This window comes from Grampus griseus (genome assembly GCF_964374135.1).
Source record: "Grampus griseus genome assembly, chromosome: 14".
NCBI classification, from domain to species: domain Eukaryota; kingdom Metazoa; phylum Chordata; class Mammalia; order Artiodactyla; family Delphinidae; genus Grampus; species Grampus griseus.
In genome coordinates, this window is record NC_139008.1 from 9,330,543 (window position 1) to 9,354,606 (window position 24,064).

At 52.1% G+C, this 24,064-nt stretch overlaps 2 protein-coding genes across 2 annotated transcripts; one reads left to right on the forward strand and one right to left on the reverse strand.

Moving 5' to 3' along the window:
* Window positions 1-1,295: 1,295 nt before the first annotated feature.
* On the forward strand, window positions 1,296-2,969 carry CLDN4 (claudin 4). The gene has a single exon (XM_082671028.1). The coding sequence runs from the start codon at window positions 1,520-1,522 to the stop codon at window positions 2,147-2,149; it is 630 nt and encodes a 209-aa protein (XP_082527154.1). The 5' UTR covers window positions 1,296-1,519; the 3' UTR covers window positions 2,150-2,969.
* Window positions 2,970-3,894: 925 nt separating this feature from the next.
* Window positions 3,895-8,044, reverse strand: METTL27 (methyltransferase like 27). Its single transcript, XM_082671167.1, has 6 exons — window positions 7,998-8,044; window positions 7,559-7,685; window positions 6,878-7,006; window positions 6,529-6,664; window positions 6,064-6,156; window positions 3,895-4,286 (listed from the first exon to the last, which is right to left on the reverse strand). The coding sequence occupies exons 2-6, from the start codon at window positions 7,679-7,681 to the stop codon at window positions 4,024-4,026; spliced, it is 744 nt and encodes a 247-aa protein (XP_082527293.1). The 5' UTR covers window positions 7,682-7,685; window positions 7,998-8,044; the 3' UTR covers window positions 3,895-4,023.
* Window positions 8,045-24,064: the final 16,020 nt, after the last annotated feature.

Consider the following 24,064-nt stretch of genomic DNA (forward strand, 5'->3'; position numbering starts at 1 on the left):
GCACAGCCCAGGGCTCCGAGATGCCTGAGGCAGAAATTTCTGGCTCTTTTCCTCTGGCCCCTCCCCCACTACCCCGTCTCTGGTCAGACTGGATTCCTCTGAATCTGTTCTGGTTCCCAGAACTAGCTGCATCTCCCCACCTTGGGCACCTTGGCGCTCGCCGTTCCCTCTCCCTGAAGCTCTCCTTCACCTAGTCCTGCTGTCTTGCCCAACTCCAGAGGGCCCCATCCATGGCGATTTCTGTCATCAGTGCCTCTGCAGCACAACCCAGTTGCCTGGAGTTATGCCAGGCAACTCCCCTTCCCTGTCAGGCCCCCTCCCAGGCACCACCCCCAACACCCCAGCTGAGTTTTTCCTCCCCTTCCGAGTCTCATGGGACTTTGCTCCCATTCTGGCTTTATCAGAGGACGGTTCTGTGTATCTTCACTAAGTAAACACCTGTTTGCTGGACTGATGTCCCCAGGGTCTGGCCCATGGCTTTCTCTTGGTGACCTCCCCGACCTAATTCTGGCCAAGCCGGCTTTGCCCCAGCAGAAACTGGCTGAAACTTCTGAGGTTGGGGGCAGGCTTCCTTCTCTCTTTGGCCAAAAGGGCATCACCTCCGAGACCCCTCCTCCGGCAGGGCTGGGAAGCCAGGTGATGGTGGTGAGAGATGGGGAGGGCACGTGATGGACCCAGGAGTCCGGGCCCCCCAGCTCCTTGGTCCTTAAAACTGGACCACATCAGGCCAATGTCCAGACGCGGGTAATGCAGATGCATGGATGGCGAGACGCTTAACAGTAATTGTCAGGCCAGTGATGCAGCTGATGAGGACTCTGACATCAGTAATCATGGTGGGGCTGCTCTTTGATGTTCCCAGGACTCTATCCTCAGACCCTCTCCCTGAAGGTAGCCACCTTCCATCCAACCACCCAAGCCTGGAATGAGGGAGCCCTGGGGTGTGGGGACCCTGGTCTTCAGGCCCCAAACCTGGCTGGGCCCGGCTCCCCGCTCCGGCCCCCCAGGTATGTCCAGGTGTTTGCAGGCTGTGACTCAGTGCCTATCTCCCGGATGACCTCAGCACGGGCCTGGGGGCAGGGGGAAAGGGCAGTTTCCTCTGAGACTGGCTCTCCAGCGTGGTGACTCAGGGGCCGAGGGCTGGGGCCTGAAAGTTCTTTTGTTGGCAGGCTCAGGAATCTAGAGAAACTGGTCAGGGGGCGGCTCCAGGGACTGAAACCCCTCCCTCGGCCCCCGCCCCTCCCGCGGAGCCCTATAACCGCTCCAGTCTTTAGCCTGAGAGCTTGCGGCAGCTGTCGGCAGGAAGGAACTGGTTGTGTTACACTCTGACTCTCGCTGGGTTTGTGCCTCTGACCCTCAGGAAAGGCACCCGGAGCTGCTCCAACTGGCTTTGCCTCTGGACTTGCCGTGAAAGACCTCCCTGCGAACGCTGAGTGTTCATCCTCGGCACTTGGACTCCTACAGCCTCCAGGGCCGGATCCCCACAGCCTTCCAGGTCCTAGACCCCAGCAGACGCTAAGCTATGGCTTCCATGGGGCTGCAGGTGATGGGTATCGCTTTGGCCGTGCTGGGCTGGCTGGGCGCCATACTGAGCTGCGCACTGCCCATGTGGCGCGTGACGGCCTTCATCGGCAGCAACATCGTCACGTCCCAGACCATCTGGGAGGGCCTGTGGATGAACTGCGTGGTGCAGAGCACGGGCCAAATGCAGTGCAAGGTGTACGACTCGCTGCTGGCGCTGCCGCAGGACCTGCAGGCGGCCCGCGCCCTCATCGTCATCTGCATCATCTTGGCCGTGCTCGGTGTGCTGCTCTCGGTGGTGGGCGGCAAGTGCACCAACTGCGTGGAGGATGAGAGCGCCAAGGCCAAGACCATGATTGTGGCCGGCGTGGTGTTCCTGCTGGCCGGCTTGCTGGTGATGGTGCCCGTGTCCTGGACGGCCCACAATATCATCCGCGACTTCTATAACCCACTGGTGGCCTCGGGCCAGAAGCGGGAGATGGGTGCCTCGCTCTACATTGGCTGGGCCGCCTCTGGCCTGCTGATGCTCGGTGGGGCCTTGCTTTGCTGCAACTGCCCACCCCGTACCGACAAGCCCTACTCTGCCAAGTACTCTGCCGCCCGCTCCGCTCCAGCCAGCAACTACGTGTAAGGCGCTACCGTTGACTCTTTTCCTTTCAGCTTTGTTTCTCCCTGGACTGAGCTTACTGTGACCCCAGGATGGCCTGCCAAGCAGAGACTGAGCCAGGCCGTTGGCCAGCAGCCCTCAGCCCCTCCTGGCCCTGTCGGACATTTTCTCAAGGTCACCTCCAACACTAGCAAGGATGGATGGAAAGAGACTCCTGTACCACCCTCCTCGGAATGGCTGTGGATACGGGGGGCTGGCTCCTGCTGGCCCGGACAGCTCAGCCCTGACTTTGCTTGGGCTCTGCCTCTGAGTGGGTGTTCAGCGGACCATGGGACTATGCCCGTGTTGATCACGGCCCCCTTCTTTGATCCTCCCCACTCCGTCTGCCAGCATCCTCTGGGTGGGTCAGCGAGCGCTTGGGCTGCGCCTTGCCCATGGAAACCTGTGGCCACGAGAACGGCCGCCTTCCTCACCCACCTGCCCTTGGAGCACAGTTGCCGAGCAGAGAGTGGACGGACAGGTTTAGAGGGGAGGGGCAGAGGTGCTACAAACTGGTTTGGGTAGTGGTGGGGGAGGGGGCTACATGTGGCCCAGGCTGCCCACACCCCTTCCAGCCCCTGTCCTGCAGGCTCCGAAGAAGGACCCCGGGCCCCTTGAGACTGGCCACCTCTGGATCCTCACCCCTGCCAAGGTCATTGGAGAGCCTGGGAGAGGCAGGGGGAATGCTCTTTCTCTGGTCCTAACCCCAGGAAGTCCTGGGGCTTTCCCCTGCTGCTACGTGGTTTCTGTTTTGTAATTTAAACTATTTGTCACGGTAATTGCTATTATTTTCTACAATAAATGGGACCTGTGCACAGGAAGACTGTATCGTTTCTGATTTCAGCTGCGGAGGTGGAGGGGAGGGCAGGGTTGGAAGCCTGGGCAGGGGGGTGGTGAGGGGCAGGACGACCGTGTGGTGGCCAGGACCAGAAGACTTACAAAACTGGTTCTGGGGAATTGTGAGACGTCGAAACTGGCCCCGAGCTTTGGAGTCACCTTGCTCAAGCCCTCCATTTGTCAGAGCGTAAAGCCCAGGACCTTAGGAAAGTGCTGGGGACTGTAGGAGGGAGGAAAGATGAGAACAGCCAGCCCTGGGGGATGGGCCACCTGCCCTCCCCTCCTTTTGTTCCAGCTCCGTCTGGGCCTCCAGGCTGGTCTGCTCACCCCCCAGGTCCCTTCTCCCAGCCTTTGCTCAGGCTGTCTCTGCCCTCAGCCTGGAACGTCCCTCTTCCTTTCTCCACCCTTCTGAATTCTAGTCCCAAAGGCTCAGCTCTGCGCCTCCTCCTCCATGAAGCCTTCCCTGGCTCCTGTCTGGAGGCATTATCATCAGCCCTGTTCACATCCCCACCTGGTGCTGGTGCGGACAGTCACCGAGGCCCTTTCACCTGCCCAGCTCTGGGGCAGCCTCCAAGCTACGCCCTGAGCCCCTCGGCTCCGCGTTCCGATCCCTTTAGAGATGAGGAAACCGAATCCTGGACACGTGAAAGTGTTTGGCCAAGGCCCAGATGCGTGAGCATGGGTTCCTGGTCTGTGAGTTAGAGGGAGAGGGCCCTCCACCCCGGGAGGGGTCAGAGTCACATCTGTGGCCCTATCGTGCCTGGCACAGGGACAGCCAGGGATGGGGCCCCTCTCCGTCCTGTTTCTTCTCTTCTGTCCTCCATAGGGACAGATGTCACTCTTTGCAGGGGTGAGAAAACCGCCGAGCCAGAGCTCTGCTGCCGCTTCTGGGACTCATTTAATAGGCATAGCTCTCCTGAGGGGCAGGGCTGGTGCAGCGGCCTCGTTTTACAGGCAAAGCAGAGGAGGCCCAGCCATGGGCCTGGCCAAGGCCTCATGGAGGCTCGGAGGCCAGCTGGGGGCTAGGCACTGGGCCTCACTCCCTCAGCCTGGGCTGCCTCCTGCTTTCGGTACAGGTAGACGATGCCGGAGATGAAGCCGTCGCTGTCAGAGGTGCCAGGCCCCACCTCGAGCTCGGAGGTGGCCAGTTCCCACTGGTCCACAGGCCAGGCCACCAGGCGTTCCCAAGCCCTGGCCTGCTCCAGCCTGGCCAGGGTGGCCTCCAGCGCCTCTTTGTAACGCAGGTTGGATGGGTTGGTCCTGGTGGTCAGACACAGCAGCCCACCTGGGGAGGGGTGGGGAAGGAGCAGGCGAGTGAGGGAGGGGCAGGAGCCAGGGACAGGAAGGTTGTCCCCTGCCTGCTCACATCCTCAAGGGAGGAAGTTCTCCCAGCTTTGCCCCCGGGCCAGCCTTTCCCACCTCCAAGCCCCTGGTGCTCGCTGATCCCTCCCCCAGGAATACCCTCTGCTTCCTCAGCTTACCAACCTCCTACACACCTTCCAAGGCTTGAGTGTCCTTTATGCTGGGAATTTTTGGCTGAATTCCCTTGACAGAGGGGGCTCCCTTCTCACTGTTCACCCAGCCCCTCTCCTGGAGGATATGGCTGTGTCTGAATGCTCATGGGCTTTGGACCTTGGGCAACTCCCTTCACCTCTTGGAGCCTCAGTTTCCCAGCTTGCAGGCATGGTTACCCTGTCTCACAGGAAGGCCAGCACAGTCAGTAAGCACTGGCTGAATGAATGAACGACCTTGTCACTCCAGGTCTTCTCCAGGCACCTAGCGTATGCGGGCTCAGATATACTCAGGAGAGACAGGAGTCTGGAAGGCTTCCTGGAGGAGGAGGTAAGGAGAAGCAGGGTGCTACTGGCAGAGAGGGGCTTCGTGAGAGGGAAGGCTCTGAAGCGAGGAGGCTGTGACATGTGGGCGGGCAGTCTGGCCGGCTGAGGGGACTGGCAAGCACAGGCTGGGCGAGGAGGTCTGGTCCTTACTTGTTCAGGTGATGGGAGTTTCCTGCCCTCCCGAGCCTGATCACTACCTCTCTCTCTGATGCCACCAATGTCCCTGCATCTGTCAGCCTCTGCGGTTCCCTGAGGATGAGGCCTGCCTAGACCTGTCTTGACTTAGCCAGAGCCCCTGCTGAGCCCAGCAGGGGTGAAGGGGCAGGGACCAGATGCAATCTTGCTGTGATGGGGCACCTTCGGGGCTTCCAGATCCTGTCCTGCAGCCAGGTCTGAGCCTCGTGGTCCTCACACGCCACCACTCTCCTTTCTACCTGGGACTTCACTTAGGCTGTGTTCCTGCGTGGACTGCCCCTCACTCCCCATCCCAGCTGTCCCAAATGCCTCTCTTGTCTGAATTCTCAGGGCATTGAGCACCCACAGCCCTGTGGGCCCACCTCGGGCTTGGTCTTTTTCCCCTGGCCCCTTTCCGGGGCATGTGGGTTGGGTGTGTACCTTCTCCCCAGGGCAGAAGAAAGCACGGGGCAAGGCACACAGTAGCAGCACAGTAAACACAACCCTCACCTGCACATCAGCCCCACTTGTGGAGTTTATAGAAAAGCACTCACATCTATCATCTCACCTGAGCAGCCCCATTTCACAGATGAGGAAACTGAGGTCACGAAAGAGAAAGAGACTCCCCCTAGGTTAGTGGGGAAGCTGGAAGATGAGGGAACTCAACGGAGCCCCTACTATGTGCCAGGATTGAAACACAGGCCTTACAGACACTACTTGACCCAATTCTCACTGTAATCCTACGGGGAAGGGACTGTGCCACTCTGCTTACTGATGAGGAAATAGAGGCTGGAGAGGAGAGTGGAGTTGCTTCCGGTTTCCCAGTGGGTAAGAGGCAAGCTGGCAACCTGCCCGCCCTGCCTGTTTGCCTGGGTCTGTTGATGGTGACGGCTGCAGCCGAGCCTGGGACGGCAGCTGTGGCTGGGATGCCAGGCTGTGTGACCCTGGGCATAACCCTACTCTCGCTTGGCCTGAGGCTTTCTGAGGCTTGCGTCTGTGGGTGTGGAGAAGGGAAGGTGCCTGCGTGTGGCTGGATGGGCTGCTTCTCACCTGGCTTGGTAACCCGCAGGAGCTCAGGTAGGGCACTGCAGGGCACCTGGCCGTCACTGAGGGCGCCCACCACCAGCACCGCGTCGAAGGTCCCTGTGTGGAGGTGCGGACATGGTGTGGTGATTTGTCTTCAGTGTGGCCTCAGACCACCCTGGGGGAGGGTGCGCATGACAGGGCCTGGGGAGGGACCAGGCCTGCCACTGGTGTCTGTGGGACCCAGATCCCGTGGGGGATATGGCAGATGTGGCCCAGTCCTGGACTGAGGTCAGATCATGGGACGGAAGTTTCGGAGAAAGCGTCTCAGTGAGGGATTGGGGGGCTCGAAAAGAGAATAGGACTCAGTGTGGGAGGGGGCTTGTGGAGGGCTAGGCAAGGGGGATGGAGTCTTGGCAAAAGAAAGGGGCTACGTCAGGTGGGCTTGGTCAGAGGGTGTGCCTTCGGGTGCTGAAGGGGGTAGGGGAGTACCTTCAGAGCTGGGTAGAGGCTCCTGACCCAGGGTGCAGAGGCTGAGGCGCTGGTAGAGGCCACGGGCCCGGGCCTGTTCCAGCATCCCTGGGCTCCCATCCACCCCATGCAGCTGGAGGAAGCCCCGAGCCTGCAGCTGGGGTGGGGGGACCCAGTCACAATTCATACCTGCCGCCTCCCACTTAGGTCCCTGCACCTCGGGGAGGACAGTGGTCCCCGCAGTGGATGTAGCCCAAGTGTTTGGAACCAGTGAGTCTGAGCAGGGAGGCGGGGATCTGGGGCCTGGGGTAGTAGGAATTTTGAGCAAGTGGGGGCTGAAGGGAGGGCAGGGGATCTAGGGTGGTCTCACCTCTGCAGCCACTAGGCCAGTACCACAGGCCACGTCCAGGATCAAGGCAGCGTGGGGTGGACCTGGAAGGGCTTGGGTGAGGCAGTCCACTGCGAGCTGGGGAGCGCGGTACTGCAGGGCGGCCACATCCTGGGGACAGAGTGCTGCACCAAGAGCCACCCCGTGCCCCAGTGTTTGGGGGACCTCCTTTTGGGTGGTCTAGGAGTCAGCCCGGCCTAGCTGTGTGCATCGGGGGCCCAGGGCCTGCTGGGACTACAGTGAGGGGAGAACCAGGTATGAGGTGCTTTCCTCTGTCAAGGGGCGGGGACTGGAGAGTAGCCCTCAGCCCACGGCTGGGGTCTTTTCTGTGGGCCTTGGCATGGCTCTCTGCTTAGTTCATACTGACCCCTCAGTGGCACCTCTGCCTGGACTGCAGTCCCAGGGTGGGGATGTCTTGGCCCCTGATCTCTAGGGTCTGCCAGTCTGGAAGATGGGGCTGGTGAGAGGGCAGGGCCACTGTGGATGCGCTGAAGAGGAGCCAGTCCCAGAAGAGACAGGACTGCAGGGCTGCACCCAGGTCTTACTTCCCTCTCACATTCGTTGCCCTGCGATGATGCAAGGCTCACTATTCCGGCATTACAGACACGCAAACTGAGGCCGGGCAAGCAGATGGAAGCAGAGGTGAGGACCCGGCCGGTTTACCTGGTCATAATCCGGAGCCCATTGGTCATAGAAGTGAAGCTTGTGGGCCAGGTCGGTGATGCCATGCGAAGCCCCCACTCGCGCCCGCACCTCGGGCAGGCTCCGGCCCTCTTCCAGAGCCATCCTCCTGTGGGACACGGCTTCCGTGTCCTGAGGCCCACCTCAGTCTCACCTCCCTCCCACCCATCATGCCCAGCAGAGGAGGCTGTCAGGAGGGGGCCTCTCCCGGCCACCGGCACAATGCAATCCTATTTCACTGGGGGTGGGGGTGGGGACACTGAGCGCAGGGAGGGCGAGGCTGGACACCTGGGGACTCAAGGCTGCTGGAAGGGGTGTTCCCCTCGGCGGGAGGGAGGACCTGCCCCACCTCCTTGTCGGCCAACGCGAGCGGGATTCCAGGGTGGAAGGGCCCCTTAGGTGGTAGGGGTTCAGAACTCACCACCAATCTGACACGCCAGCGGGGTGGGTGGGCGCTGGAACTCGCGGAAGGGCCTGTAGGCGAGCCTGGCCACGCCCCCACCTCCCTCGATGATTGGTTTTCTGCTAAGAGAAAATGTCCAATCAGAGGAAAGCGCTGGCAACTCGCCCACCCCTCCACCACCAGCCAATGAGCTCAAAGTTCTTGGCCCGCCTTCAGTCCGGGAAGATCCCAGAATCTTGCTGAGAAGTTTGGAAGGTATCTGGGTTGAGTAATGTTCTCTGTGCCCTCCCGACTCCCGACGTCCTTTATGCTTCTCCAAAGCATCAGCTTTTAGGCAGTAGGAGCCTCAGAATTCTTGCGGACCAAAGAGGGACCTAGGATTAGCCTTCATTTTTAGAACAGTCACCAAGATCCATGCAAGGCTGTCCAGTAGAACTTTCTTTGGTGATGGAAATGTTTTATAAATACACGCTGTTCAAGTGGCTGTTGAGCGCTTGAAATGTGCCTAGTGCTGCTGAAAACAAACACTATAGGTTGGGACTTGAAGCCAGTCGCACTTCAGATGGGACTTGAACCCACAATCTCTGGCTTAGGAGGGGACTTGAACTCACAGTCTCCCTGGTGAAATCACATACCTGGTCTCAGGACTTAATGAAGCTCAGGTTCTTTATGTGTTGTTGCGGAAGGAATTCAGCAAGAGGCAAAGTGATCGGTAAGAAGTGGACTTACTGAGAGTGATACATACTCCATAGACAGAGTGTGGGCCATCTCAGAAAGTGACAGGTTGCCCTGAAATATGGGGAGGTTAGTTTTTTTTGTTTTTTGTTTGTTTGTTTGTTTGTTTTTTTGCGGTACGCGGGCCTCTCACTGTTGTGGCCTCTCCCGTTGCAGAGCACAGGCTCCGGACATGCAGGCTCAGCGGCCATGGCTCACGGGCGCAGCCGCTCCGCAGCATGTGGGATCCTCCCGGACCGGGGCACGAACCCGTGTCCCCTGCATCGGCAGGCGGACTCTCAACCACTGCGCCACCAGGGAAGCCCGGGAGGTTAGTTTTTATGGGCTGGATAATTTCATACGCTGATGAGTGGGGGGGATATTCTGACTATCTTGGAGGAGGGGTGGGGATTTAATGGTTGTGCCCTGCCCCCTTCCTGCCTGTCTCAGCACTGAGGAATGAATTTTAAAATTTATTTAAATAATTTAAACAGCCATCTGTGGCTAGTGGCCTCCGAGTTGGACAGAGCAGGGAGCCTTGCTACTCAAAGTATGGTCCACAGACTTGCAGCACCTGCATCAGCATCATTAGCTTGGGTTGCTCCAGGGGAGGACCTTAGGGGAAATGCAATTGTTAGAAAAGCAAATTTGTTAGAAATGCAAATTCTTGAGTCTTATCCCAGGCCTATCGAATGGGGTGGTCGTAGGGCCCAGGGATCTGCTTTTTAACAAACTCTCCGGGTGATTTCTATGCAGATGAATTTTCAGAGGCACTAGCCTAGAGAACCCTTGTAGGGGATTGAAGTGTGGTCAGGCAGTTTGGGAGACTGTTGCAGTTAGCCAGGCAGGAGGTTGATGTCCAGGGTTGATGGTGCCATTCGTAGTGGGGGAACCCAGGAAGAGGAGTAGGTTTGGGGTGAAGAGGATACTAACAGTTTGGGAATGTTGACTTTGAGATGCGTACTTGAAGATGTCTACTTGATGCCAGAGTCTTGAGCTCAGGAGAGAAGCCAGGCTGGAGACAGATTCAAGGTCATGAGTACAACCTGTGGTGAGTGAAGCATCTGGCACAGGTGAGATTGCTCAGAGAAGAGAAAGGGGAGGGGAGAGCCCTCAGGATCCAGCTTGAGGACCTCCAACACTTCAGTGTTTCAGAGTGTAAGCAGATCGGTTAGGGGGTCCCCAGAGAAAGAGAACCAGGAATGGTTTTCTGGACAGAAGAGAAGCCATTTTGTGGTCTAAGCCTGGCCACAGTGCTTGCCCTTGAACAGGTCTCAGTAACCAGTGATCTTAAAGGAACAAAGGAATGCAGGAACAGAGAAAAAGCAGTCAGACAATAGTGCAGTGATAAAGCAGAGTCCTAGTTCATCCTCAAAGCATGTACATAATAATATATCTTTGAGTTCTATGGGAACTAAGGCCCCCACCCAAGTGGAGGACAACAATGACCCTCTAAATGACCAACTAAATGACCAACTAAAGCCTGGACTCTGTGGGCCTTTGCTCCAATTCTATGCTGAATTCTCCTCTGCTCAGGCCCCTTCATGAATATGCGTATACCGTTAGCTTAAAACTCCCCCAATTTTGCCATTCAGGGAGACGCTGCTTTGGGAAAGATCCCAGGTGTCCTCCTTACTTGCTGCAGGTAATGAATCCTTCCTTCTTCCTATCTTTGGCTTGGTTGTGTCTTTTGTCTCAACACCCACCAAGAGGTGAATCCAGTTTTCAGGTAACAAGAGGAGCGTCTAGCAGTGTTGAAGAAAACCCCGAGAAAGTAAGGATGCCAAGAACAGAGTGTTTCAAAAAGATGGGGGAAAAAAAAAAAGAAAAAGGACTTTCCTGGTGGTCCAGTGGTTAAGACTCGGCATTCCCAATGCAGGGAGCACAGGTTCGACCCCCGGTCAAGGAACTAAGATCCCACATGCCACATGGTGTTGTCAAAAAAAAAAAAAAAATCTGCAAAACAAAAAGATGGGGGATGGCCAACGTTGCCCGATGTGCTGGTAGGTGGTGTGAAATGAGGCTGAAGAACTGAGCACTGGATGTAGGGACATGGAGACCTTTGGTGGCTGAGGTAGACCCTGATAGCGCACACTAGTTACCAAGTTTGCCTCTTCTCCCTGAGTTAGACTACACATCCCAGCTTCCCTTACCTGTAGGTGTGGCCGAGTGGCCAAATTCAGGCCAATAGACTGTGGGTGGTGGTGAAGTGCTCCATTTACAGACCTGGACCATAAACGCCTCCCATAGGACCCTCTATGGAGTGGGCTTCAAGCACACAGAGGAGAGTGGGTCTGTAGACGGAGGAGTCTGGAGCCCTAAATGATTGTGGGGAGCCATGCCCTCCCCACCAACCTGCACTGCACGGTAACATGGACAAAAATAAACCCATAGTGTTAGGCTACTGAGATTTTAGGATTTGTCTGTTACAATAGCTATTGTCATTTCCCTTAATGACCTTGGCAAGAGCAGTTTGGGGGGAGTAGGAGTGGGGGAGACCCAGATTTCAGCTGTTATCTGTGTAAGGGAGCAAAACTTGCCACCCCAAAATGTCTCTTTGGCATGTAGATTATGTTGAGCTGGAAATGATGACAGCCAAAAAGACTCAGAAAGAAACTCTTTTTAAAAAATCTGTTTTGTTGTAGTTGATTTACAATGTTGCGTTAATGTCTGCTGTACATCAAAGTGATTCAGTTATATGTGTATACACACACACACACACGCACATATATTCTTTTCCAGATTCTTTTCCATTATGGTTTATCACAGGATATTGAATATAGTTCCCTGTGCTATAGATTGTGGGTGGTGGTGAAGTGCTCCATTTACAGACCTGTAAACACCTCCTATAAGATCCTCTATGGAGTGGACTCCAAGGATCTTGTTGTTTATCCATTCTATATATAATAGTTTACATCTGCAAATCCCAAACTCCCAACCCATGCCTCCCCTCCCCCCCTCCCCCCTGGCAACCACAAGTCTGTTCTCTATGTCTGTGAGTCTGTTTCTGTTTCATAGATAAGTTCATTTGTGTCATATTTTAGATTCCACATATAAGTGATAGCATATGGTATTTGTCTTTCCCTTAATGAAACAGGAGGGAAGGGGGCAGGGCACAACCTTTAAAAGAATGACATAGCCGTTGAGGATATGACACAAACTGGTTAGAACCAACTAGGTTCAAGATGGCAGAAGATTCGACCACCAGTAGAACTTGAGTCTCACTATATACTCATTGTAATTCATTAGCATATGCTAAATGACACATCCACAGGCACCATGACAGTTCTGAGACCAACCATAAAAGGCCAAAAGTGAGTGGGGCCCAATGCCTGGAAGTCTCCTCCCCTTCTCCAAAATAGTTGGAATAATCTTCCCCCTGTGAAATTACCCAGCCCATAAAAACTAAGCACCCCAGGGCTTCCCTGGTGGCGCAGTTGTTGAGAGTCCGCCTGCCTATGCAGGGGACATGGGTTCGTGCTCCGGTCCGGGAAGATCCCACATGCCACGGAGTGGCTGGGCCCATGAGCCATGGTCGCTGAGCCTGCGCGTCCGGAGCCTGCGTTCCGCAACAGGAGAGGCCACAACAGTGAGAGGCCCGCGTACCACCAAAAAAAAAAAAAAAACAAAGAAAACGAAAAAAAACCCTAAGCACCCCATATTTCGGGGCTCTTGCCTTCTGAGATGGCCGACACTCTGTCTATGGAGTGTGTTTCTCTCTAAATAAATCCACTTCTTACCTATCACTTTGTCTCTCACTGAATTCTTTCTGCAATGAGACATCAAGAACCTGAGTGTCATTAAGTCCTGAAACCAGGTGTGTGATCTCAGTTAAAAGACAGTGGGTTCTGGCTGGGTTAGAGTCCCAGCCCATGGGTTCAAGTTCCAATCTGAGTTTAGGCTGGGTTTGAGTCCAGGCACGTGGGTTCAAGTCCCAATCCGAGGTGCACAGTTTCATTGACTCAGAAAGAAACTTTGACCTTCCCCCTTACTGCCTAAATCATTTAGATAGAGGGGCTGTTCCTGGAATAGAGCTATCACCAGAGGTATCTGCAAAGAATGTGGGCTAGGTGTGGTGGGAGGAAATTCTAGGAGGGGTCTAGAGATCAGAGTCCACTCTGCATCCCATTGTCTCTGCCTGGTTCATGAACATTTGTTTACCAAACATTTACTTTTTTATCTGTGTCAACTGCCTTCCTCCTTTCTGAAATTCCAACCCCCCACCCTAACATCCTCCTTTGTCTTTAGCTGAAGATGATATTTAAGGTGAGTGTTTCTGCCATTTTGGCAAGTTAATCAGTCTTCCTGGGTCTCTTCCATGCATACATGTTATTACATTTTGTTTGGTTTTCTCCTGTTAATCTGTCTCATGTCAATTTAATCCTTAGGTCAGCCAGGAGAACCTAGAAGGGTAGAGGAAATTTCTTCCTCCCCTGAAACCGAATCCCCCTGAAACCGAGCTCTCCCACCAAGTTTATGATTAACCTCTATCCAAAACGTTATTCTCTTTCTTGTCCTGTACCTGTCCCCCTCAGGATTGAGGAGTATCAAAGAAAAGGGGGGAATGAAACCCTCCTGAGTACAAAAGCCTCTCCGTGTTGCCCATTTCCTGTTTATAGAAAATGGCTTTTGTCTCTCAGGCCGCCTCTGAGTTCCAAAGAGCAGGCACGAGCATTGCTTATTAGGGAAGTGAGGGAATGCTGAAACAAAGAAAAAGCAGTTAAGTGAGAAAAAAATGACAATAATTCAGTGATAAAACAGAGTCCTAGTTCCTCTTCAAGGGATATATTGACATAACCGTCTGACACATAATTTGGTGTTGTTCTGCAGGAAGTAAGGCCCTCACCAAGGTGGAGGATGGTGACTACATGCTGAGTATAATCAGTAGATCCCAAACCAGTTGGTCAGAACCAGAAGGTTGATGATGTCCCTGGGACACCATCCTGTTATCTCACTACCAACCAACCAGAAGAAAATCATGTACTCTGCAGCCCTCAACGCAAGTGTTGCCTTTAAAAACCCTTCCCTGAGGACCGTCGGGGAAGTTCAGGTCTTTTGAGCACAAGCCACCCATTCTCCTTGCTGGGCTCTGCAATACACGCTGTACTTTCCTTGACAACAACCCCTTGTCAGTAAATTGGTTTTGCTTCACATGGGTGAGCAAACCCAAGTTTGGTTCGATAACACCCTGACACCAGCCAAGATCCAAACCCCAGTCTATCTTAGTCTAAAGCTGTACCAAGAACATGCTGTGAACCCATTGTGTTCAGCTGCAAATAACAGAACACCTGTATAGCTGTGGCTTAAACAGAGAGGGGTTTGCAGGTCTCAGAGAGGAAGCTGAGACTGGGCAGCATGGTCTGGGGCTCGGTTATGCCATCAGGGACCCAGGCTCTTATCCTCTTTCCTCTTCTGTCACCTTTTGCATGGAGACCTTTGTCCTCATGTCTGTCATCTTGTCGCAGCTGCTACACCTCCCAGTAGGACAAAGGAGAAAGTGCAAAAACCTAGGCCATCTGAGCTTTCTCTGTTTATGACAATAAACAAAAGCTTTATTGGAAGCCCCTCCCCATGACTTCTGCATCATCTTATTGGCCAGACTGGGTCACACGGCCACCCCTGAATCATCGCTGGAAGGTGAGTGGGAAGGGGGGCTGGAGATGGGGGCTAGTTCAACCAGCTGATGTCTGGGCCCCATCTGTGCAGCCTCATGTTCCATTTAGGTCAATAAATATTTATTGTGCACCTTCTGTTTGCCAGGTCCTGTGCAGGGCACTGGAGGCAGTCATAGAGATGAATCAGAAGTAGCCACAACTCCACCCTGTTCTAGTGGAGGAGGTGAGGCTGGGGTGTCTTCTCCTGTCCAGGCTCTGGTCACCCACACCCTCCACATCCAGAGCCACTGCTTTGTCTGGGGTGGGGGTGGATGGGTGCTATGATGTTGAGGAATGTCACTGTGGGGAGTGACCCTTCAAGTAAGGTGGATACCCCAGTAAAGGCAGTCCTGTTGGACCATCTGAGGGTGGCTTGGGTTGTCCCAGAAGAGGCCCTGGTTGGGGGGAGGGTCCCGGGGGGACGGTCCCGGGGGGACCTGCCTATCCGATCTGTCCTCGTAGGCCCTCAGTGGTGTCCTGCTCACCGACCAGGGCATGCAAGGTGTGTGGGCACCTGTAGCTAAGGCTCCTGATGGAGGATGAGACTTGCCATGTAAGACACTGGTAGGGGTGCTGGTGGCCTCTGGACACCGCTTTGGTCCCCCCAGACGTGGACCCCAGGCCCCACAGACTTCTTTCTCCACAACCCACTACATTCCTTCCCCTCCGGAGCCCAGGAAGCTGTCCCAGCCTCGGGGTGAGAGGCCTTTCTCTGACCTATCACACTTCTGTCTCCTCTAAGTCAGTCTTCTGAAGTTTCTGTAACTTTTGCCAGAAACCATCTTCCCCCCGGGCAGTGGATAACACTGGGTCCCGCAGCTGTCAAAATGGGGGAAAGGGTCAGGTAACAGAAAATAGTTTTGGGGTGAGGAAGGGGTCACAATGATCTCGGATGGCCTCGGCCTGCAGCGGCTTGAAGCAGGGTTTCGGTTCCTGGCCGGAGACTGAGGTCTGGCCACGGCAGTAAGAAAGCTGAATCCAAGCCACTAGACCACCAAGGACCAGGGGCCAGTGACAAGGCCCTGGCCCATCAGCTGCGTAGAGATGAATTTCCACATAGAGATGGAAAGTAGTGAAACAAGTAAAGTGTTTATTAGGAGGAAATAGGGTACATGTGGATAGACACACAGGTGGGCTCAGAGAGCGAGTCACACTCATGGCAGTTTGAATCACTCTTACGGGGCATTTCTTCTGGGTTTCCTTTGGCCAATCATCTTGCTTTGCCTGGTTCTGAGTCCATATTTGGTATATCTCAGGGTCCTCCCCTGTGTGCACACACATCTCTTAGCCAAGATGGATTCCAGCGGAGAGGCTTATGGGTAGGTTGACATCACTTATTATGAGGTGATGCCCCCTCCCTTTCGACCTCTGAGGAGCCTTTCTGTGCACGTGTAGTCGGGAAGGTCTCCTTGACCTCGAGAATGAGAAGTATGTGGTCTCTGTCTTTTATCTGGGCGGAACCCAGCTCTCCTCTCTTGCTATTTTGGACAGACTCTAGCTGCTCAGCCTGGGGCCCCGTCTATCTCCTGCCCCAGTCATAGCAGCTGTTCATGTTTCAAAGCTATTGTCGGATCTCAGATGTACAAAGGCCAAGGGTTGCCGGTGGTGGAGGAGAGGGCAGAGTCATCCTGTGGCCAGAAGGAGTGGACAACGGCGAGGGCATGACGGGGCAAGACCTGGCAACGCCAACGGGCATGAGTTCTGGTGGGAGGCACGACTTTCAGGGCATCAGGCGTGTGAGGGTGGGGTGTGCGCATGTGTGAGTATATGGGGGTCAGTTGGGATGTTTCTGAATGCAAGTGTCAGAAACCCAAAGCCACCCGAGGCGGTGTTAACAGTAGGGGTTTGCTGTTTCCTCTTACAGGAAGTCCGGCGGTCACCAGAACCAAGTCTGAGCCTACTGATTTCACTAAGGACCCAAACTTTATTCTCTGGTTTGCCATGCTGTACGTTTGCTCTGTTGGCCCCTTCTGGTCAGAAGATGGTGACAGCAGCTCAGGCAATCATGTGTCCTCACAGACAAAGCCCCAAGGCACGCTAGGGTTGGCCTTGTCTCTCTCTTTTCCTTCGGGGTTGGAGAATATTTTCCCGGAAGCCCCAGAGGCTGGGAAAGCGAGGTCTGGTACTTCCAGGCTCAGGTGTGGGCGGTGAGCATGGTCTCCAGGAAGGAGGGAGAGGAGAATGGCTGTTGGTACAAGCTGCAGCGCCTGCTCCTTGGGTGTATGCAGACGTGTGCAGAGGGGTGGGAACGTCTGCAGGTGTAGCTGCTGCCTTGGGCAGGACCCGGGCCACAGGGAGTGTGGTCACCAGGCTGTGGACTTGGTTTCTTACCCTGAATGAGCTACGGGGAGTTACAGCATCAGATCTGCATTTTACAAAGATGGTGAGAGTGGACCCGGTGGACTGCAAGGGCAGAGCCTGTTGCAATCATTTAGGCAAGAGCTGGACCCCTGAGCAGTGTCAGGGGCTGCCCTGGGGTTAAGGCTGTGGCATTTTGAGGGATGAGGAGAGAGCAACTCCCCTTCTGATGAGCTTCCTCCTGCCCCAGGAGCTGCTCATTCTGATCTCCTTTGCCACCTCCTTCTCCTTTCCTCTCCTCCACCTGTACCCAAAGGCGGGCCCCCGGGCTCAGTCCTGGGTCCTCTTTCTTCTCCATCAACGCCCACTTCCTAGGTGATCTCATCCAGTCCCGTGGTTTTAAATGCTATTTATATGCCAGTGATCCCCAAATGGGTGACCAGCCCTGATTCTTCCCTGAACTCTGGACTTGTTCGCCTGACATCTCCCCTCAGAGGCCACTCCCAAACCCCTTCCCGTCTCCGCGGTCCTCTGAACCACTAGGCATCCGGAGGCTCAGCCCGAGCTAATTTTCTCCCATCCCTCGTTCTGTCCACGGGCAAATCCCGTGGCTGCTCCACTCCACCCCTGACACTCTGGTTCCGCTCACCTTCCCCTCTCGCCCAGACCCCTGTGGTGGCCCCCAAACTGGCCTCCCTGCCTCCCTCCATTGTCCCCACACCCAGTCCGTTTCCCTCACAGCAGCCAGGGATCATATTATTGTTTTTTTAAACTTCTTATGGGAAATTTCAAACACACCCAAAAAAAGAGATTAGTACAATAACCTTAGTGTTTGTTTATCACTCAATTTTAGTTGTTAATAAAACATGCACAGCCAGAATGATGTCTTTACAGTATAAGTTTGGTGGGTTTACCCTCCTGCTTAAAACCTAAAATCCAATTCCTTACCAACCTCATCCTTAACCTCTCTCCTCCTCGCTCTGGCCTCCTGGCCTCTGCTGATCCTGGAACATGCCACGGTGACCTCAGGGCCTTTGCACTGCTGTTTTCTAATGGCCTGGATCACTTCTTTCAGATCTTTGCTTGACTGATTTGTTCTCAACCTTGAGGTATCCACCATTTAGAATGAACAAATGTTAGAATTTTGCCATTATGGCTTCTTAATCTTTGAAAGTAGAAAAAAGGAAAAAGCATGACAGATGAAGCTGACATTCTCTCTGACTTTCTCCCTGCATCTGCTGCTCCAGGGAACCAGCTACCATCACAAACGGGCAGGGACCTTCTAGGTCTTGTATTTTAAGAAAGATTTTCACTGTATATGTGTTCAGAACAACATATAATATGGCTTAGTGGGCTTGAAAAAATTATACAAATGCTATCATTCCACAGCTATGACTGTAACTTTCCCTTTTCACGTAACACCATGTTTTTGAGATCTGTCCACATGGATACACACAGATTGCATTCATTTTAATCACTGCTTAGTCATCCCTGAGACAGATACACCCAGTTTATTTATTTCCCAATTGATGGAAAAATGCTACCACACGCAGTCTTGCACATGTTTTTTCATTCACAGGTGGATGCTTCTGGAAGGAGTGCTTTTCAGACCGGGGTTTGCAACCCATTAGGGGGTAGTGAAAACAATTCAATCAGTTGTGAAATAGAATAGATAGAGAATAAATGCACACATTGCACGTAATAAGGGTAATTACTGTTTTGTTAACTTCGTGTTTCAGTTTCACATGTCTGAGTAGTGGGCAGCTTTGTACAGCACACTCCTTACTGTGGGTGGCTCTCAAAGTCTGAAAACCAAGTCTGAGAGCCACCCACGGTAAGATGTGCTGGGTCAGGGCATGGGCAGTGTCTGATGCTCTGGTCGACCATGAACTCATCCACGCACACACGGTGAAGCGTCAGACTTTTTTTGTTTTTTCAAATGAGTATGAGATAGTATCTAATTGTGGTTTTAATTTGCATTTCCCTCGCTTACTAACGAAGTTGAACATCTTTTCCTACGTTCATTGGCCCTCTGGTTTTTCTCTTCTGTGAAGTGCCTTTATCTATGCGTTCTGCTGCGTCATTTGATTTTATCTTACTGATTTGTAGGTGTTCCTTAGATATTCCATGTATTCTGGCTACTGGTCCTTGGACTGTTTCATGGGTTGCATACATTTCTTCCAGGCTGTCACTACCTTTTGGCTTTGCTCCTACTGTCTCTACATCAGATTCAGCAACAAGGAGTTTACCAGTGACTTGGGCCAGGGCAGTGGCCATGGAAGTGGGGAGGCAGGGGCTGAAGCTGTATGGCCAGTGGCTGGTGACTGCATGACTTCTTTCAACAATATCGTTTAAATGGTCAAGTGAAGGGGCATTGAGGAACATTTTTTTTCTTTTAATAAAAATTGTATACATTTTTTTGGGCTGTACCTTGCGGCTTGGGGTATCTCAGTTCCCCGACCGGGGATTGAACCTCAGCCACGGCAGTGAAAGCGCCAAATCCTAACCACTAGGCCACCAGGGAACTCCCCACGTTGTATACATTTAATGTGTACAACCTGATGTTTTGATACACATATACATTGTGAAATGATCGCCAAAAACCAGTTAAACAACATTTCTGTCACCTCTACATAGTTACCGTGTGTGTGTGTGTGTGTGTGTGTGTGTGTTGAGAAGATTTAATAAAACCTATCCTCTTAGCATATCTCAAGTATACAGTGCAGCACTGTCAGCTGTCATCACCATGCTGTACATTAGATCTTTATACCTTATTCATTCTGTATAACTGAAACTTTGTACCCTTTGATCACTATCACCCAACTTCCTGAGCCTCTGACCACCGCCATACTACTTTCTGTTTCTAAGAGTTCAACTTTTTTTTAGATTCCACATATAACTGAGGTCATGCGGTATTTCTCTTTCTGTGTTTTGCTTATTCCACTGAGCCTAATGTCCTCCAGCTCCATCCATGTTGTTACATCTCACGTGTGGGAATGTAAATTAGTACAGCCATTATGGAAAACAGAGTGGAAGTTCCTCAAAAAATTACAAATAGAACTACCTTAGGATCCAGCAAGCCCACTTCTGGGTATATATTCAAAGGAATTGAAATCAGTATCTTGAAGAGCTATTGGCACTCCCATGTTCACTGCAGCATTATTCACAGAAGCCAAGATATGGAAACACCCTAAATGTCCTTTGATGGGTGGAGGAACGTTTTCTTTAGGACACAAGGAACAAGCAGGAAGAGGAGTAGTTGAGGATGGGTGTGGGTGTGGGTGTGTGGAAGATCCCAGAGGGAGGTATAAGTGAGCTGGCAGAAAACAAACGCATGAAACACATTGGTTTTGAACAAACTGATCAGTAAATGAATTGGTGAAAATTATTTGCCATGGTTGTTTTTCACACGTTGATTTTTGTACCACGCAGCTGTGACTTTGCAATCTGTTGCAGGTGTTGACGTGTTTTTTCCCATTTATCCAAACTTTTTTTTGGGGGGGGGTGAATGTTTTTGAACAATGGGATGGTTTGGCAACTTTGTATCCTTTTAAAGAACACTTTTTAAAGCATTTTCATTCATTTTTGTGTAAAAAATCTTTTTTGAATTACTTTTAAGGCAACAATGACCCTTTTCTCTATGGTCGGGACTTTTTTTGGAATTTCACGATCTAGTCTTGGGCTCCAGGTGAATTGCTTGAAAGTGGTTTGGTTGCAATGAATATTTCCACAGATTGGTTTATGAATTAACAAAATGCGTGCCCCTGGGGGTGATTTCTTTTTAGAAATTTGCACATATTTGAAAGCACTTTTGTCCAATTTGTAGCTTATTTTGTTTTTTAAAAATTCTTGCGTTCCTTCTCATCTGCTGACGCTGACTTCACTCACCCACCAACCCCCAAGCACTGGTGTGCGGTCAGGTACTGCGCAAAGCACTTTACAGCCACTGTTTCATCGACTCCTCCCCATGACCTCACCTGGCAGATTCTATATATAAACTATATCCCAGTTTTACAGATAAAGAAATTTGGGGCGGGAGCATAGACTTGTGATTAAGCGGCAGAGGTCAGTTCAATTCCAAGTCTGTCTGACTCCGAAACCTTTTTCCTTAAATCAGGATAAGTGCTCGAGCTTTCATCCGTTTGTAATGATTTTTTTTTTTTTTGCATTTAAGTGGTTTCAATCAAGCCATCTTTAGAAAGAAAAAAAAAAAGGACAAGTTCCAATAAGTTTGAAGGGATATTTTATCATTTTTGCGTCCTTTTGGGAATAAAAATGAAGATTTGAAATAAAGTGAAGTTTTAATATTGGAACGAGAAAGAAAGGAGGATGTCCTGAACATTTCTCGGTGGTTTCGCCTCCAGCAACCCAGGCAGGACGGGACCTGCACCGGGCGAGCTCCTCGGAATGACGCAAGGTTGTTGTCGCAGGCTGAGAAGGGACAAAATCAGCGACGGAAAACTTTGCATCAATTTGCGCAGCACGCTCGGGATCGGCGGGCCCCCGCGCCCCTGGTGTTTGCTGCCCCCGTGCGGTCGCGCCGCCGTCCTGCACCTGCAGGGAGCGCACCTGAGAGCTCCTGGGACTGCGAGAAGTCGAAGGCGGGCTTCCTGCCTCTCTCGGCCTCGGTCCTGGGCCGGGGAGGAAAATCTCCGCGGAGACGGGCAGGGACTGGGGAATGGCGTCCCCTGGCGTTAGGCAAGGCAGCGGCCACTGATAATTCGGTTATCCCACCAGGTCCATCCCATTAGGGAGTGGAGGTATTACCCGACACCACATAGCACAATAGTACATGGATAGCCTTGAACCTAAGTGATGAGTAGGAAAGAGAAAGGAGTGGAGGGATCCCTACTGAAGGATCCAAGCGGGGGGGCTCCTTCTGCAGCAGCTCCTGCTGCTTTCATTCCAGCCTGGCAGGTGGGGATCTCCGAGGCCATTACTCATTCATTCATTTATTAATTCAACAAATATTTATGGAGTTCCTGCTATGCACCCGGCGCTGTTCTAGACATAGGGCACAGTAGTGAACAAGATTCATGGTCCCGGCCTTCAGAGGTGGCTTGATATGAAGATTAGGAGGGAAGGTGATGGGGTGACTCTGACTCTGGGGTTTCTGGCCCGTGGGACGGCATGGCTGGGACTGCCCTTCCCTGAGCTAGGTTAGGAGGAGGTCCTGTGTTGGTTTTACACTCCAGGGGCGATCTCTGACCTCTGTTACTAGATTTCCAGCCCTCTGTGTTCCTCCCTCCTGTGGTCTGAGAGCCTCAGAGAAGCCTTGCTATAATCTAGCTTGGGGACCAAGATGAGGGCCCTGGTGAGGGTGGGGGACAGTTGATTGGAGCTGAGACTGAGGCCCGGGCCTGGCATCCTAAAGGAGCTTGAGAGGTACCTTGAGGTGCAGCCCTGGGGGCAGTGGGGCAGAATGAGGTCTCCAGCTCCTGCCTGGACCACATGGTCCAGGGAGTTTGGTCAAGATGATGTAAAGGATGATCAACTCAGCCTTAGTGACAGTGGAATTCTGGGTATGGTGATGCCAAGTGTTAAAAAACCAAAAGTCAACTAAGAAAATTGAAGATCTAATTGGCCTTATTCAAAAATTCGTGAGTAGGGTAGCATCCCACCTAGCAAGTAGATAGGTGCTCTGAGGAGCTGTACAAAATGGAAGGCTTTTACAGGCAGAAGGAGGGTGGGGCAAGAAAGTAAAGACAGTGGATTAATTTAGGCAGGGTCATCTTCCCTTAGGGGAAGGCAGAGGGTCTTAGGCAGATTACCTCACTGGTGTTGACCAGGTAATTCCAGACTAATTGGTTTAAAACACCGCTCCTGAGAGAGGCTGAAATTGAATTAGGTTAGGCATTAAGTCTTGGTGGGGCTTAGCACAAGTGACTCCATTTTGGGCCTGTAGTTTCTTTCTAACAACTCCCCCCCCCCCACTTTGATCAAACTCTCAACCTAACTGAGAGATGTGATCAAAATTTTAAGCATCAGTACCACTCACCTACTGCTCTGTAGTTCTCAGTTTTTGGTGATGCTGCTTTGTTGCTGAATCTGTGTAGTATTCACAGGTTGCACAACTCCAGACTCACAATTTTTTAGTCAATCATTCTCTTTGTTCCTTTTTTGAGGTCCAGTCTTAGGGAGATTTGCTTGGTGATTAGCAGCTGTAAATATGCATTTAAAGCTTTAGAGAGAATGAAATGCACCAGGGATATTATTATAACTATAAGCGGGATAATTCCCAATGTTAAGAGTGCACTTGGGAGCCATGGGTCTCCAAGACCCAAACCAATCAAAATCAAATTAATCAAAGAAAGACTCCATTGAAGGAGTCACCTTTTTAAGCCAAGTCGTTTGCTCAGTGATCTTATGTAATTGAGTTTCAGCTTCCCCAGAAGTGTTCATTCTAGGTACAGCAGGTGGTGTTGGCCACAGAACAGCTCAGCTAAAAGATAATCCTGTTGTAAAGAACAACTTTGGCCAGAGAGTCTAAGGATCTTTGCTGGGTAGCTAGTGTCTTAGCAACGGAATCGGCAATGTTTCAAGAGTTAAGGAGAGGTTTCCGATCATACTCTCATTGGATTTACTCCTAAGCCAGGGGTCATTCAGGTTTTTAGTGCATATGGGGTGAGAATCTTCTAGCCTGAAATAAAAAATTGTTCTAAATTCCAGAGCTTACAGCCCCTAGCAATGGCCTGGGAGATATGGGTGACGACGTTATCTTTCCAGGCCAACGGCAGGGTAAAGGAGGGGGAGAAGAGAGAGTTTCATGTTTAGTTAAAGTGTAAGATCTTGATCCAGTGTCCTGAGTGGAAACAGTCTACTTTGATGCTAGCTCCTTCTCTTCCTAGCCAATTTGATTTGGATGTCTCCAGTGTTTGCAGAGCACCCACCAAGTTTTGCAACTTTTTGGCTTCTGAGATTCCTGTTAGCAATAGTCTTTACTGGACCCAGTCCAGCTCAAGTCGGACCCAGTCCAACTCCAGCTGGTAACTACCAACAATTCCTGGGGAACTTTGGACTGGGAGAAAGCATTGAACCAGCAGACCTCAGCAAATGAAGACGGCAGCCTGATTCCAGACAGATGGGGGAACTACTGTAGCCGTGGCAGCTCCCAATGTGGAATTTGGGGAAAGATTCCAAACAAATGGGGAACTAACTGGAAAGCCAATTAGACCAGGAGCTTGACGCAAAGAGAGCAGAGCTCACAGTCATGAGGAACTTCCCCTGGCTTCAGAAATGCTGAGAAAGACAGTGAACTCAAAAAGGGGTGTCCGGGTACCACACTTGTCTTTCTCATTGTCCCCAAAAGCCATCAGAAGTTCACTTTGGATCCCACCACTGCCACCAAATCTGTTAAAAGCCAAAATTCAACTGAGTACATTTGAAGATCTAATTGGCTTTATTCAATAATTCATGAAC

Coding starts and splice junctions, on each gene's coding strand:
- METTL27 (XM_082671167.1), bottom strand. CDS start 7,681: ATGGCTCTGGAAGAGGGCCGGAGCCTGCCCGAGGTGCGGGCGCGAGTG. Junction 7,007..7,558: donor GGGCTCCGGATTATGACCAG/GTAAACCGGCCG, acceptor CTCTGTCCCCAG/GATGTGGCCGCCCTGCAGTA. Junction 6,157..6,528: donor GCCTCTACCCAGCTCTGAAG/GTACTCCCCTAC, acceptor ACCTCCACACAG/GGACCTTCGACGCGGTGCTG.
- CLDN4 (XM_082671028.1), top strand. CDS start 1,520: ATGGCTTCCATGGGGCTGCAGGTGATGGGTATCGCTTTGGCCGTGCTG.